General features: G+C 40.7%; 1 protein-coding gene across 2 annotated transcripts in view; it reads right to left on the reverse strand.

Moving 5' to 3' along the window:
- Nucleotides 1-3,024: 3,024 nt before the first annotated feature.
- The window catches only part of LOC117816794 (protocadherin beta-6-like), a 33,798-nt gene continuing 22,028 nt past the window's right edge, over nt 3,025-14,794 (reverse strand). The window contains exons 4-5 of one of the 2 annotated variants that reach the window (XM_034689116.1): nt 6,026-6,061; nt 3,025-4,878 (exon numbers count right to left, since the gene is read on the reverse strand). In XM_034689116.1, the coding sequence (XP_034545007.1) occupies nt 6,050-6,061 (12 nt within the window). In that variant the 3' untranslated portion in view covers nt 3,025-4,878; nt 6,026-6,049. The remainder of the gene's footprint in view (nt 4,879-6,025; nt 6,062-14,794) is intronic. The other variant, XM_034689117.1, reaches the window with a different exon arrangement.

Below are 14,794 nucleotides of genomic sequence, written 5' to 3' on the forward strand. Positions count from 1 at the left end.
CTGTCAGGTTGTTTCAAAGCACGCTTCTGCCTTTATTATCAACACTGTGTTGAAGAGCGACGGTACTAAAAATCTTAACAGAGAGTATTCAGCTGATTCGTGTGGGCTGCGGGTGCTGTGCAGCAAAGTGGAGGAGGCGGGGGTTTGGGGGCACGTCAGAATATTAAATTACAAGGAGCTTCAGAGGACACCGCGAGCTCCAACAGAACAGGCAGCGCGTCGCCATGGCAACGCAGCTCCAGTAGGCAGGTCACTGTCCATGGTGCTGAAAGCAAGCTGGGAGAAAGGAAGCAAAAAGGGGGGAGGGATACAGGGGCTGTGGATGCTGCAGACAAAGAGAGTCAGCTTTTTCTGCATGTCCTGGCGCTGTTACATTTCTAAAATGTGTAACCATGAACTCTCCTTCCTGTTACCCCTCTTGTGGTTTATTTCCAAGATTTAGCTTGCACTGAGGGCATTAGGGGAGCTTTTACTTTCAGCCACACAAGACTTGTTAAAGAAAAGATAGCTCTTAAAATTACAATTTTACTTTAGAATAGACAAAAATATATACATTCCAAGTAAGACCCTATAAATACATCTTTACATGAATTACATTGACATGATGTACAGTGCACATGTTAGCCTACTAGTGCCAGCTGGTGGTTGTTCTAGTGCTTTGTTCCACAGTGCTGCATTGCTGTGTCAGTGTGCTAGTCTGCAAGTGAATGAGAGCAGCAGACAGCAGGCAGAGTGAGGGTCTCCTCTCAGAGACATGTGGTGATGAGAAAGGAAATCAAGAATATTTTTCTCCAGGTGTATAAAAAACTGATCCAGTATGAACATTTGTATTCTTGCCTTGTTTTAAAGGAACGTTGAAGAAACATATACATCTTTACTGCTTAAAGTGCCACAGATTTTGAATCGGGAATACTGAATAAAAAAAGAAAACCTCCCATTGAAAGCCCCCCACATCTCACATGACCTCATCTCCCTGGGGAGATGAGGTCATGTGAGATGTGGGGGGCAAAGACAAAGGCAAAGACAGACACATTCATTATTCCACCCTCAGGAAAAAAGAAACATGAAAACAAGCACAGTCTGCAAAACAGTGTTAACTCATAACCTTATGTCAGGACATTGTAATAAAATGCATGTAAATTAGTATTCTAAGAATGCACTCACTTAGTTATTTATATGTGAGCTTTATATACAGTCTCATGAATTGTGCTCAAGTTTCATTTTAGAGATAACATGGTTTACTTTTTTCACATCAATTTTAATAGGTCTTATTGGTCTTATTTTTTGTAGAATAAAAATCATCATGATGTCCTCACACATGCGTTGACTTTCACCATTGGAGACGGACAAGGCCCTTTGGTCCACTGCAATCACTTGTGACAAAGGTACTGTCATGGACTACTTCAAATGTCTGCCTGTGAAAATGTTGCTTGTGTTTTGACTCAAACATAAGGTCCCCTGGAAGTTCTTAAAAGAAGGGTCCTTATGAGCTAAAAAATGCAGCATAACCTCACAAATAACAGTGGTTCACAGCCCTTCGGTGCTTTTATTTGTGGAGAAAATAACTATTTTTTGATATGAAACAAAGTGAAAATAGAAAGTTTGACTCTTTGATTACTAGTCATTAAGTTGTAACAATTTCAGAGAAAAGGTAAGGTTTTGTCAGGCCATTGTTCATTTGATACAATGTTGATTAACTTAATTTATGCAGAGAGATCACAGTCATTTCAGGACAATGTATCAAGGATAAAGTGACTAGTTGTTGAGTGAAATGTGCTGAAACATGTATCAATCAATGACTAATTGATAACTAAATCAACAAAAGTTATCTGATGCATTTTACATAAAGAGCCGGTCTGGACCATGCTCTTTGTTATATTATTTATGGCAAATCAACAGTAATCCTCTATAGGCACTCATTTGGAAACAGTGACAAGGAAAAACCTTCTTTAAACTGAGAAAGCTTTAATTTTAAAGTTTGCACAGCTTTATGTTGTTCAGTAAGTCTATACATAGGTTTGCTCGAATTGTGATATATTAACAACACTCAATCCATAGCTTCTGCAACGTCCTGGCACCCCAGTGGTTGGGACAGAGGGTGCTCCTTTCTTCTTTGTCCATTTAATTGAAACACCTTTGCGTAGACTGTAATTATTTGACAACCAATGAAAACTTCAATCAATACTTACATTGTAGTGAAAGAAAAGTTCAGCCGGTTCACTTTTGATCTCTAAGCAGCGTGGTTGATGAGAATCTTTGAGAGAAACACACACAGGGGTACATTTTCTTCCCAATCAGTCAGTGCTTGTGTTTTTGAGTTACCACACCTTCTTAGTGTCAGAGAAAAATGGGGAAGTAAAAATAGAAACCACACTTTAAAGCATCCAGGAAGAAAAGGTTGTCTCTGTGGAAGAATAGTGTTGCGCTTTAAACAATCTGTCACTTTGTTGATGAAAAGTGGTTTATCAGTAACACTTTAATGTTGAATAAATGACATATATTGAAGGTAACAGAGCACATTTTCTGTTCTTATTATAGACACTAGTTCGTACATCTCAGCAGTATTATTATGCATAGAAGAAATTTAAAAGCTGTTATCAGTGATCAGCAGCATTGGGAGTATCCTGCCTTATTCTCATTAGATATGACTAATAACCTGCTCTGTATGACATAAAAGTTGCTATGTAAACAGGGACCTAATATATTCAGTATCTATATAACATTGTTGACAAACACTTTGTAAGCTTGGTATTTAAAAAAGTTTTTACTTTTCCAGCAAGTAAGTATCTATATACACAAAAACAACCCCTCCTTGAGTCTGTATTTAAGCATTTGATTAATACACAAAGTGACTCTGACAGGAAAGTCATAATGGAATTCTTTCTTAAAGCCAGAAGGGCCTGATATATGAATGCTTTTTAACCAGACCAGACAATCAATTCTCCTTTTAAAAATCCCAACTGATTCAGCGAAGCTTTAAGGTTGTCATGCAAAACTAAAGATATAGAAACGTACAGCTTTGAGTTAGTGGTTCTATTTTGCTTTTGTATTTAATAGATCATAAAGACCAGACCAAAGCACACAGTTAGCTCACATTACACAAGTCACCACACATTGCACCATACAGTAAATGATCACTGTACAAAAACACTGACTGTATATGTTTGGCTGTAAATCATTACAACTTTATACAGGTAATGCAACGTGAGCTGTGTCTGACAACATGATGTCCACCTATTTCACAGTTTCACACACAGGTTGGCTCATAAACTGAATGGCACAGGAGTTTAAGAGTTTTTGTTTCCTTTAAAATATTCTGCATTAGTATTAAAAAGAAAGGCATGTTTATACGGTATAGATACAGACATATGATATATAAATATACACAGACACTCATATCTGTATCCCTAATGGTGTGTTGCATATGCAGATACATACAGCAGTCAGAAATACACATGAGCACAGCTTTCATTTGGCGAAATGTAGAGGAAAAATTAAGACTTTTTGTTCATTTCTGAGTTTTCAACTTCTTATATAATCTCAGGAAATTACAAAATGAACGAACATCCAGAATTTGGCTTTCAAGATGAAAAATGTAAGAAAAGGTCAAGTGTAAGTATGTACAGTCATCATAAGGAGATATTAAGACTTCTGTTGTCAAAGACTCTGTTTACTTTTGTTCACCTCAATCCACAACTTGTATCCTCCAAATAAATGAATTTGAATATGTATATATGAATACTATGAATATTCCAATGAACTTAGCCTTCAAGCTAACTGTACACACGCATTAAACCAACTAACTTGCTGAATCAACATTAATGTCCCTCTGCTGACTGTATTTTCCTTCTGCCTTGAAACTTAGATAAAAGTATGAGATGACATATGCTCATCCTCTCTAAAAATCTTATGATTCAGGAATCAGGTTTAATGCTGTTATACGTCTTAATTGTGGTCCCATTAATACCTAGGCCTCCATTTTGATGTGAAAAATTAGCTCTGGACCTTAAGATATCTAAAGCTATCAAAGCACTTTGATTGACCCATGCAGAAACAACTGAAAGGCAGATACGTATCACCTAAAGGCCTCACATTTGTCTGTTTGATGCAATGGTCATCTTAATTCAACACTGACCCACTCACACTTATAATGTCAGGCCTAGCTCACATGAAAAGCACGAAGTCAAGTACAAAACATAAAACTAGCTACAGCTACCATACTTATAAAACAATGCGTCCTTTATGTTTCACACTTTGAACTCGTTGCTTGGTGCTTTTTTTTGACATTTAGTTATTTGTGCTGTTTCACTTCTTATAACTTGTATTATACATCAAAGCTTGTAAGTTAACACAAAGCACAGAGTTTGAAAATGTAATACCCAACATGTTTCATTTTTAGAGAGGGAAAACAGTCTCTTGAAGGCATTTCAACATTCCTGTGTCCATTCTTACAGTCTTTCGGAGGCTTCTCTTAATATCCACAAGTGCATGTTTTTTTAACGGTTTCCTTCTTTGTGAGTATTTCCTCTTGAAATCTGCATACATGAAGGTGGAGTGTGAGAGGTGGTTGAAGCCATGCAGTCTCTTCATGCATATTGAATGGACAGGAGGCATTGTTGATTGGCTTTTCATGTGCTTGAAGAAGAAAGAGGGGAGAGGGGGAGGGTTGTGTCATTGATTTGCCACCATAGCCCAATTTGGTGTTACAGCATGACAGCTACACATAGATGTGTAGGTGATCAGACTTAGCAGGACAGACATGGGGGTTTATGAGCAAGTGATTCTTCTTTCCTCTGCAAAGCTCTCTTCTCAGTGTATTTCCAGTATGCAGTTGGAGGAGTGGCTCTACGTGGAGCTGCCGCTGCTGGTACTGGATTCCTGCAAAAGAGACAAAAGCAAAAGAGAACTCAGGTTAAGAACCACAGCACTGACAGCCTTGTGACTTTGCAAACTGACATAGCATCTCATGCAGCCGACGTCTGTCACTCAGAAAGGGGCTTCAGGCAGAAAAGGGTTGGGCAGATCCTCGAACATGTATTAGTGAGGTGGAGGGTTTATCAATGAATACCATGCTCCTAGATTATGTGGAGGAGAGTGGTTGCTAGGTAACTGGGTGACTGGTTTCACTTTGTGCCTCTCCTGCTTGAAGAATTAGGTCACAATTCACACTACAGCAGACAGGAAATTCAAAAGTGACATTCTGTGAAGTCAGTAACACTCAGTTGAATTACAGATTTAACAACCAAATTAAACAGAAATAGCACAATCCACTTAATAAACATTGAAGAATAGCATATCCTCCTAGTCTATTAGTGATGGGTCAGTAAGGGATGAACACAAATTAACTTTTACATGCACTGGCTCATTATGAGAACATTGTGATTCTGTTAAAAACATGAATGTTTTCCTAACATGTGCATCAACTCATAATTCAAATCTAGCTTGTGAACAAAGCAAAGCCACTAGAACTGTGATGCCCTTCAGGCAGTGCAGCGTGTTGATGTTATTATGTAGTATTAAAAGAGGAATCATTTATTATTCTATAGGAGATGGATGTTTGGCTCAGGGCCTGTCTGTGTACTGGACCTAGTCAGAATATTTATCATTATGATCACAATGTTTTTAATATTTCAATTTCTTTGTCCCCTGAATTCAATTAGAATAACTGGAGCCATATGAAAAAACTTGTGTCCTAAAGTACTGACACTGGTAGTTTTTTATCAGTGTGGTAGTTATATTGCACAGACATACTTTAGTTGGGCTCTAAAGGGGATACTGTTATGTGAGTTATAGTAACCAAAGTTTAGGCATGAAGAGGTTAAAATGGGAGATTTGGTAAACTGCACGTGATGTCAACTGAGTGACCCTTTTGCAATTAAAAAAATCTCCTTCCCCAGAAAGAAAATAAACAAGACAAAATAATCCACCGAGACCAAGACAAACACAGAAAAGAAATCAGAAACTAAATTCTATAAGATTATTCATGAAAGGACTTCCGGGGCAGGGGAATGAGACTTCTGCATACCTCCAGCTGCAGAGTGGACTTCCCTCATTTAGGGTACTTTAGAGTGGGGAGAAAAAGAAACAAGCAGTTTAATAGTCAGATTATTACAAGAACAAGAAAGTGCAGTTTGTGTATTTTTCCTATGATCACAGATTAGTGGACTACAAATGAGATGTTATCCTTTGTAACAGATACTGCAGCTTGTTAAACCTGTTCTATGGAGAGAAAAAAAGGGTTAGACGCAGTTTTAAATGTAGCTATGTGTGGTTGTTCTTCAGCAGCATACTTACCAAACAGATGGATAGATTAGAAAGAAAAGATGATTATGATAGCTTACACTTATTGATCAAATGAGACATAGAGAGCAGAATACTCCCATCACATGGCTCTGCATCACTGCACACTGAATGCAGACTCCATCTGCAAACTATTGAGAGTGAAAGGAGACCTGCCACTACCCAGGAAGCAGAGGGCATATGTGCGGAAAATTACATGTTAAGATAATAGACATTTGTCTAAAAATACACAAAAGCATGTGTACTTTAAGACACACAGTAGGTTAGTGGCAAGAACATAATCAGATCAAAAACCTTAACTGACATTCAGTGGCATATGTACCCATTGAATGGTTCACACATCTAATTCCTTGGGTACATATGCCACAAACTGTCACACAAGAATATGTCTGCAGCTGTGACAATTTGAAAACTTCTTCAGCATGTGCCATTATATATTAAACAAAAGTAAAAACAAAAAAACAAAACTACCACAGGATATTGAAGTTAGCCGAGGTGTAACATTCAAAAATGTTCTTAGGTTAGTTGCTGTTTATTATAAAGTGGTTTCACGAGTGATTATGTTTTTAAACATACATTTTTTGTATGTTCATAAGAATTAAGTTTAAAAAAAAACTAATTTAAGGGACTTTACAGTAAATGTAGCACGAACTTTGTGAATCTGAAAACGTTGTTAGAGTAATAAATTATAAGAATGATTTTAATGAATTAAGTATCTTATTGGTTAAACCACAAAGTGTAGCATCTTTGTTTATCTGTCAAACTATAGCTCACAGTATTGAATGCAAAATAGCTGATCCGCTCACACTGAAGAGCTGTAGTTTGAGTTGTTTTCTCTTACAAAAGAAAAATTAAGAAGAATATTTTTTGAAACTGCCTTAAAGCAAGCTTCCATTTATACCTGCAGAGTGGAGGCTGCTGAGCCACTACTGTCTGTGAGTCCTGTTCCTCTTGGTAGGCTGGACACGATGTATCTGGAGCCCTTTGGCACAGGCTGTCTGACCACCATCTTTCCTTTCCTGGTCTCTGCTAGAAACAGACTGTACCAGTAGGCATCGTTGGAGACCAGAGTGGAGTCTGCGATGGTGGAGTTCCTCTCACTGATCACACTGTTCCTGCAGGGAGGAGCCGCTTTGCTGGGACCGCTTTTCTGACACTTGAGCATGATGGTGACCAGTATGGTGATGAGCAGGAGAAACGACACCGAGCCCAGACCGATGACCAGATACAGGTTGAGGTCTGAGAAGATGTCGTACCCTAGAGGCTCCTCAGTCATGTCAGAGTAGGTCTTCACAGCAGTCTCCACCGTGGAGAGCTTGATGGTGACTGTGGCAGACAGAGCGGGCTGTCCGTTGTCCTTGGCAACAACAACCAGTCTGAGGTGGCGCGGGTCTCTGTAGCTGAACATCCTCATAGTCCGGATCTCTCCGTTGTACTGGTCCAGACTGAACAAGGTGGCGTCAGTCACCTGCAGAAACTGATAAGTAATCCTTGAGTTGTGCACAGAGTCTGTGTCCAAAGCTATCACTTTGGAAACCAGAGAGCCTTTATCGGTGGACCTGGGGATCTTCTCCTCCACCACCGAGCCGTGAGCACGCCACGGAGACACAATGACCGGAGCGTTGTCGTTCTGGTCCACAATGATGATGTGGACCGTGACGTTACTGCTGAGCGGAGGAGAGCCAGAGTCTCTGGCCTCGATGTGGAAAAGAAACTCCTTCTCGATCTCATAGTCAAAAGTTTTCAGTGCGTAAAGATTGCCGTTCTCTGGATTGATGGAGAACAGCATGGACATGGAGGTGTTGGCTATCTCCTTCTCCAGGATGAAATAAACGAGATACTGGTTTTCATGGAGGTCAGGGTCAAAGGCCGTGAGGGAGCTGAGCAGGGCTCCAGGTGCGTTATTCTCCATCACACGTATGGTATAAAATGACTGAGGGAACTGTGGGACATTATCATTGACATCAAGCAGCTCTAATGTCATAGTTTCATTGTCAGATAAAGGAGGAGAGCCTCTGTCTGTCACCGTGAAGGTGATGTCATATTCAGGAACCTTCTCACGATCTAACGGCTCTGACACCACTAATTCATAATAGTTATCAGAGGACTCTCTCAGTTTGAAAGGCATCTTATCTGGAATATGAAGATCAACCACTCCATTATCACCAGAGTCTTTATCACTCACACTGACTACAGCTATCACTGTGTCTAACTCTATGTTTTCATTGACTGGACTCTGAAATGATTTAATAGATATTTCTGGGTGGTTGTCATTCATGTCTGTCACCTGTATTGTCAGTTTACACTGTCCAGATAAAGAATTAGGACCCTTATCACTGGCTATAACCTCCATTTCATAAAGCTTAAAGTCTTCATAGTTTATCATCTCTTTCACTCTGATTTCACCATTATCTGGATTCAAGTTAAATATCTGTTGTGTCCTCTCTGATGTATACAAACTATACGAGTAAACAATATCAGAATTAGACCCCTCATCTAAATCAGTGGCGTTTAGTTTGATAACTAGACTTCCAATCGGGGAGTTTTCCATCACCTCCACTACATACTTGTCTTTGTCAAACGAAGGGGCGTTGTCGTTCACATCAAGCACGCTAATAATGATGCTGGCTGTACCTGTGCGCGTGGGAACTCCACCGTCCACAGCAGTGAGAATGAGATTATGAACAGCCTGCTGCTCTCTGTCTAAAGCTTTTTTCAGAACTAAATCAGCAAACTTTGTCCCGTCCCTCCCTGTCTGAATCTCGATGGAGAAATGTTCGCTCGAGCTCAGGTGGTAGTTTTTCACCGAGTTCATTCCAACATCCGGGTCTGCAGCGTTATTCAAAGAGAATCTCTCCCCAACAGGGCTAGATTCAGAAATGTCCAAATGCATTGTCCCTCGTCGAAAGTGAGGAGCGTTGTCATTGATATCCGTGATTTCCACTTCAATATTAAACATCCGAATTGGGTTTTCTATCGTAGCGTCTAATCTGAGAAAGCATGATGTTGTCTTTAAAGGGCATAAAAACTCTCTGTCTATCCTTTCCAAAATAAACAGCTCTCCTGTGTCTTTGTTGATGTCGAGATATTTTTTATTACCAACAACGTCTACGCGCATTTTCCTTCCCTTCAGAGTTCTCACGTCTAGTCCCAAATCCGTTGCTAAGTTAGCGACGACAGATTCTTCCTCCATTTCTTCAGGAACAGAGTAATGGGTGACGGTGAAAACCGTGTTCAGTATTGCAGACAGAAAGAGAAACACGGAAACATACCCTCTCCCGAAAATCTGGCGAATGTGATGCGCCATCGTGAAGATACTGTATCCAAAGAGTTAAGCGTACTACAACGTGGATTATACTGTCCTCTTGTTGGCTGAACAAACAGGGTGCAGAGTATACGAGAGACCGATTGTTAACACTAATACCAAGAATGACGTTCACGTTACAAAAATGTCTGACTTCCCCTCCACCAATGAACTGCCATGTACGCGATGACCTCATCAATGAGTGTGTTTTCTTTGAGAGCAGCGACGAAAGTAGTCAAGTGTGAGGTGTTGCAACTTTATGATATAAACAATATCATACATTTACGCAAAATTCAAATAATATTGATTCAGTCTGACTGGGATGGAAACATTTCTGTAATCATTTTAAGAAGTGTTTCTGAACTTTTATTTTCTGATTTATTTGTGGGAATCTGAGAAGAACTTTTTAAATTTACAAGGATGTTTTGGCTTTATATATTTTGTCACATCCATGTAGATTTCGAAAAGGCAAAGTGTATATAAATTGTACCTTTCCCGTTGTGTTTGGCATTTGTTTCAGGCATAGGCGGACGTGCGTAAAAGTAGTTTCCTTGACTATTACGCACTGTCATCGGTGCGTAAAACCATGGCAAACTCTAGGAAATCTCAAATCAGCTATTTAGTTGAGATCACTGATTGCTGTAAATCATGTGTTGTGTTTAATTATCGATATGCCTCATGTCAAACAAGATGTGTAAGTTCAATACAGAATGCACGGATAATTATCCACGCTGAAGTAACACACGTATGTTGCATAATACAAATATTTTTCACGTCTCACGAAACTTGTAGAATTATGTGACATTTAAATAATATCCAACTGGTGTTATACTTAAGAGAGATTTATCCAACGTGGCAATGTTCTTCATTACATTTAAAGTAGTGACAAACTTTTTAAGTATTTCAAAACATCTGCGCAAAATAAGTGCCAACAAAAGTTTAACTTGTTAAGTTTTGTCACCTAAGAAGTTAATGACTGTTAAAGTATCCCATGGGGGAACCTGACAGTAACTCACGAGACATCTTTTTGTGCAACTTTTGTAAAATTAACTAATTTTGTCATACCTGCAGTGTGGAGGCTGCTGAGCCACTACTGTCCGTGAGTCCTGTTCCTCTCGGTAGGCTGGACACGATGTATCTGGAGCCCTTTGGCACAGGCTGTCTGACCACCATCTTTCCTTTCCTGGTCTCTGCTAGAAACAGACTGTACCAGTAGGCATCGTTGGAGACTAGAGTGGAGTCTGCGATGGTGGAGTTCCTCTCACTGATCACACTGTTCCTGCAGGGAGGAGCCGCTTTGCTGGGACCGCTTTTCTGACACTTGAGCACAATGGTGACCAGTATGGTGATGAGCAGGAGAAACGACACCGAGCCCAGACCGATGACCAAATACAGGTTGAGGTCTGAGAAGATGTCATACCCTAGAGGCTCCTCAGTCATGTCAGAGTAGGTCTTGACAGCAGTCTCCACGGTGGACAGCTTGATGGTGACTGTAGCAGAGAGAGCGGGCTGCCCGTTGTCCTTGGCAACAACAACCAGTCTGAGGTGGCGCGGGTCTCTGTAACTGAACATCCTCATAGTCCGGATCTCTCCGTTGTACTGGTCCAGACTGAACAAGGTGGCATCAGTCACCTGCAGAAACTGGTATGTAATCCTTGAGTTGTGCACAGAGTCTGTGTCCAAAGCTATCACTTTGGAAACCAGAGAGCCTTTATCGGTGGACCTGGGGATCTTCTCCTCCACCACCGAGCCGTGAGCACGCCACGGAGACACAATAACCGGAGCGTTGTCGTTCTGGTCCACAATGATGATGTGGACAGTGACATTACTGCTGAGCGGAGGAGAGCCAGAGTCTCTGGCCTCAATGTGGAAAAGAAACTCCTTCTCGATCTCATAGTCAAAGGTTTTCAGTGCGTAAAGATTGCCGTTCTCTGGATTGATGGAGAACAGCATGGACATGGAGGTGTTGGCTATCTCCTTCTCCAGGATGAAATAAACGAGATACTGGTTTTCATGGAGGTCAGGGTCAAAGGCCGTGAGGGAGCTGAGCAGGGCTCCAGGTGCGTTATTCTCCATCACACGTATGGTATAAAATGACTGAGGGAACTGTGGGACATTGTCATTGACATCCAGCAACTCTAACGTCATAGTTTCATTGTCAGATAAAGGAGGAGAGCCTCTGTCTGTCACCGTGAAGGTGATGTCATATTCAGGAACTTTCTCACGGTCTAACGGCTCTGACACCACTAATTCATAATAGTTATCAGAGGACTCTCTCAGTTTGAAAGGCATCTTATCTGGAATATGAAGATCAACCACTCCATTATCACCAGAGTCTTTATCACTCACACTGACTACGGCTATCACTGTGTCTAACTCTATGTTTTCATTGACTGGACTCTGAAATGATTTAATAGATATTTCTGGATGGTTGTCGTTCATGTCTGTCACCTGTATTGTCAGTTTACACTGTCCAGATAAAGAATTAGTACCCTTATCACTGGCTATAACCTCCATTTCATAAAGCTTAAAGTCTTCATAGTTTATCATCTCTTTCACTCTGATTTCACCATTATCTGGATTCAAGTTAAATATCTGTTGTGTCCTCTCTGATGTGTACAAACTATATGAGTAAACAATATCAGAATTCGACCCCTCATCTAAATCAGTGGCGTTTAGTTTGATAACTAGACTTCCAATCGGGGAGTTTTCCATCACCTCCACTACATACTTGTCTTTGTCAAACGAAGGGGCGTTGTCGTTCACATCAAGCACGCGAATAATGATGCTGGCTGTGCCTGTGCGCGTGGGAGCTCCACCGTCCACAGCAGTGAGAATGAGATTATGAACAGCCTGCTGCTCTCTGTCTAAAGCTTTTTTCAGAACTAAATCAGCAAACTTTGTCCCGTCCCTCCCTGTCTGAATCTCGATGGAGAAATGTTCGCTCGAGCTCAGGTGGTAGTTTTTCACCGAGTTCATTCCAACATCCGGGTCTGCAGCGTTATTCAAAGAGAATCTCTCCCCAACAGGGCTGGATTCTGAAATGTCCAAATGCATTGTCCCTCGTCGAAAGTGAGGAGCGTTGTCATTGATATCCGTGATTTCCACTTCAATATTAAACATCCGAATAGGGTTTTCTATCGTAGCGTCTAATCTGAGAAAGCACGTCTTTAAAGGGCATAAAAACTCTCTGTCTATCCTTTCCAAAATAAACAGCTCCCCCGTGTCTTTGTTGATGTCGAGATATTTTTTGTTTCCAACAACATCTACGCGCATTTTCCTTCCCTTCAGAGTTCTCACGTCTAGTCCCAAATCCGTTGCTAAGTTAGCGACGACAGATTCTTCCTCCATTTCTTCAGGAACAGAGTAATGGGTGACGGTGAAAACCGTGTTCAGTATTGCAGACAGAAAGAGAAACACGGAAACATACCCTCTCCCGAAAATCTGGTGAATGTGATGCGCCATCGTGAAGATACTGTGTCCAAAGATTAAAGCGTACTACAACGTGGATTATACTGTCCTCTTGTTGGCTGGACAAACAGGATGCAGAGTATACGAGAGAACGATTGTTAACACTAATACCAAGAATGACGTTCACGTTACAAAAATGTCTGTCTTCCCCTCCACCAATGAACTCCTATGTACGCGATGACCTCAATCGGTGAGTGTGTTTTCTTTGAGAGCAGCGACGAAAGTAGTCAAGTGTGAGGTGTTGCAACTGTATAATATAAATAATATCATCCATTTACGCAAAATATAATCAACATTTGTTCAAATTCTGATTGAATTGGAAATATTTTTGTTATAATTTCAAGAAGTATTTCTGAACTGTTATTGGCTGATTTATTTGTGGGAATCTGAGAAGAACTTCGTAATTCTACAATGATGTTTAGCTTTATATATTTTGACACATCCATATAGATTTAGAAAATGCAAAGTGTATATTTATACCTTTCCCGTTATGTTTGGCATTAGGTTAACGCACAGGCGACCCTGCGTAAAAGTAGTTTCCTTGACTATTACGCACTGTCATCGGTGCGTAAAACCATGGCAAACTCGATGAAATCACAATCAGCTATTTAGTTGTGATCACTGATTGCTGTAAATCATGTGTTGTGTTTAATTTTCGATATGCCTCATGTCCAACAAGATGTGTAAGTTCAGTACAGAAGGCAGGGATAATTATCCACGCTGAAGTAACACACGTATATTGCATAATACAAATATGTTTCACCTCTCACGAAACTTGTAGAATTATGTGACATTTAAATAATATCCAACTAGTATTATACTTAAGAGATATTTATCCGACTTGTCAATGTTCTTCATTACATTTAAAGTAGTGACAAACTTTTTAAGTATTTCAAAACATCTGCGCAAAATAAGTGTCAACAAAAGTTTAACTTTTTAAGTTTTGTCACCTAAGAAGTTAATGACTGTTAAAGTATCCCATAGGGGAACCTGACAGTAACTCATGAGACATCTTTTTGTGCAACTTTTGTAAAATTAACTAATTTTGTCATACCTGCAGTGTGGAGGCTGCTGAGCCACTACTGTCTGTGAGTCCTGTTCCTCTCGGTAGACTGGACACGATGTATCTGGAGCCCTTTGGCACAGGCTGTCTGACCACCATCTTTCCTTTCCTGGTCTCTGCTAGAAACAGACTGTACCAGTAGGCATCGTTGGAGACCAGAGTGGAGTCTGCGATGGTGGAGTTCCTCTCACTGATCACACTGTTCCTGCAGGGAGGAGCCGCTTTGCTGGGCCCGCTTTTCTGACACTTGAGCACAATGGTGACCAGTATGGTGATGAGCAGGAGAAACGACACCGAGCCCAGACCGATGACCAAATACAGGTTGAGGTCTGAGAAGATGTCATACCCTAGAGGCTCCTCGGTCATGTCAGAGTAGGTTTTCACAGCAGTCTCCACCGTGGACAGCTTGATGGTGACTGTAGCAGACAGAGCGGGCTGCCCGTTGTCCTTGGCAACAACAACCAGTCTGAGGTGGCGCGGGTCTCTGTAGCTGAACATCCTCATAGTCCGGATCTCTCCGTTGTACTGGTCCAGACTGAACAAGGTGGCATCAGTCACCTGCAGAAACTGGTAGGTAATCCTTGAGTTGTGCACAGAGTCTGTGTCCAAAGCTATCACTTTGGAAACCAGAGAGCCTTTATCGGTGGACCTGGGGA

The sequence above is a fragment of the Notolabrus celidotus genome, chromosome 8 (genome assembly GCF_009762535.1).
Source record: "Notolabrus celidotus isolate fNotCel1 chromosome 8, fNotCel1.pri, whole genome shotgun sequence".
Taxonomy (NCBI): domain Eukaryota; kingdom Metazoa; phylum Chordata; class Actinopteri; order Labriformes; family Labridae; genus Notolabrus; species Notolabrus celidotus.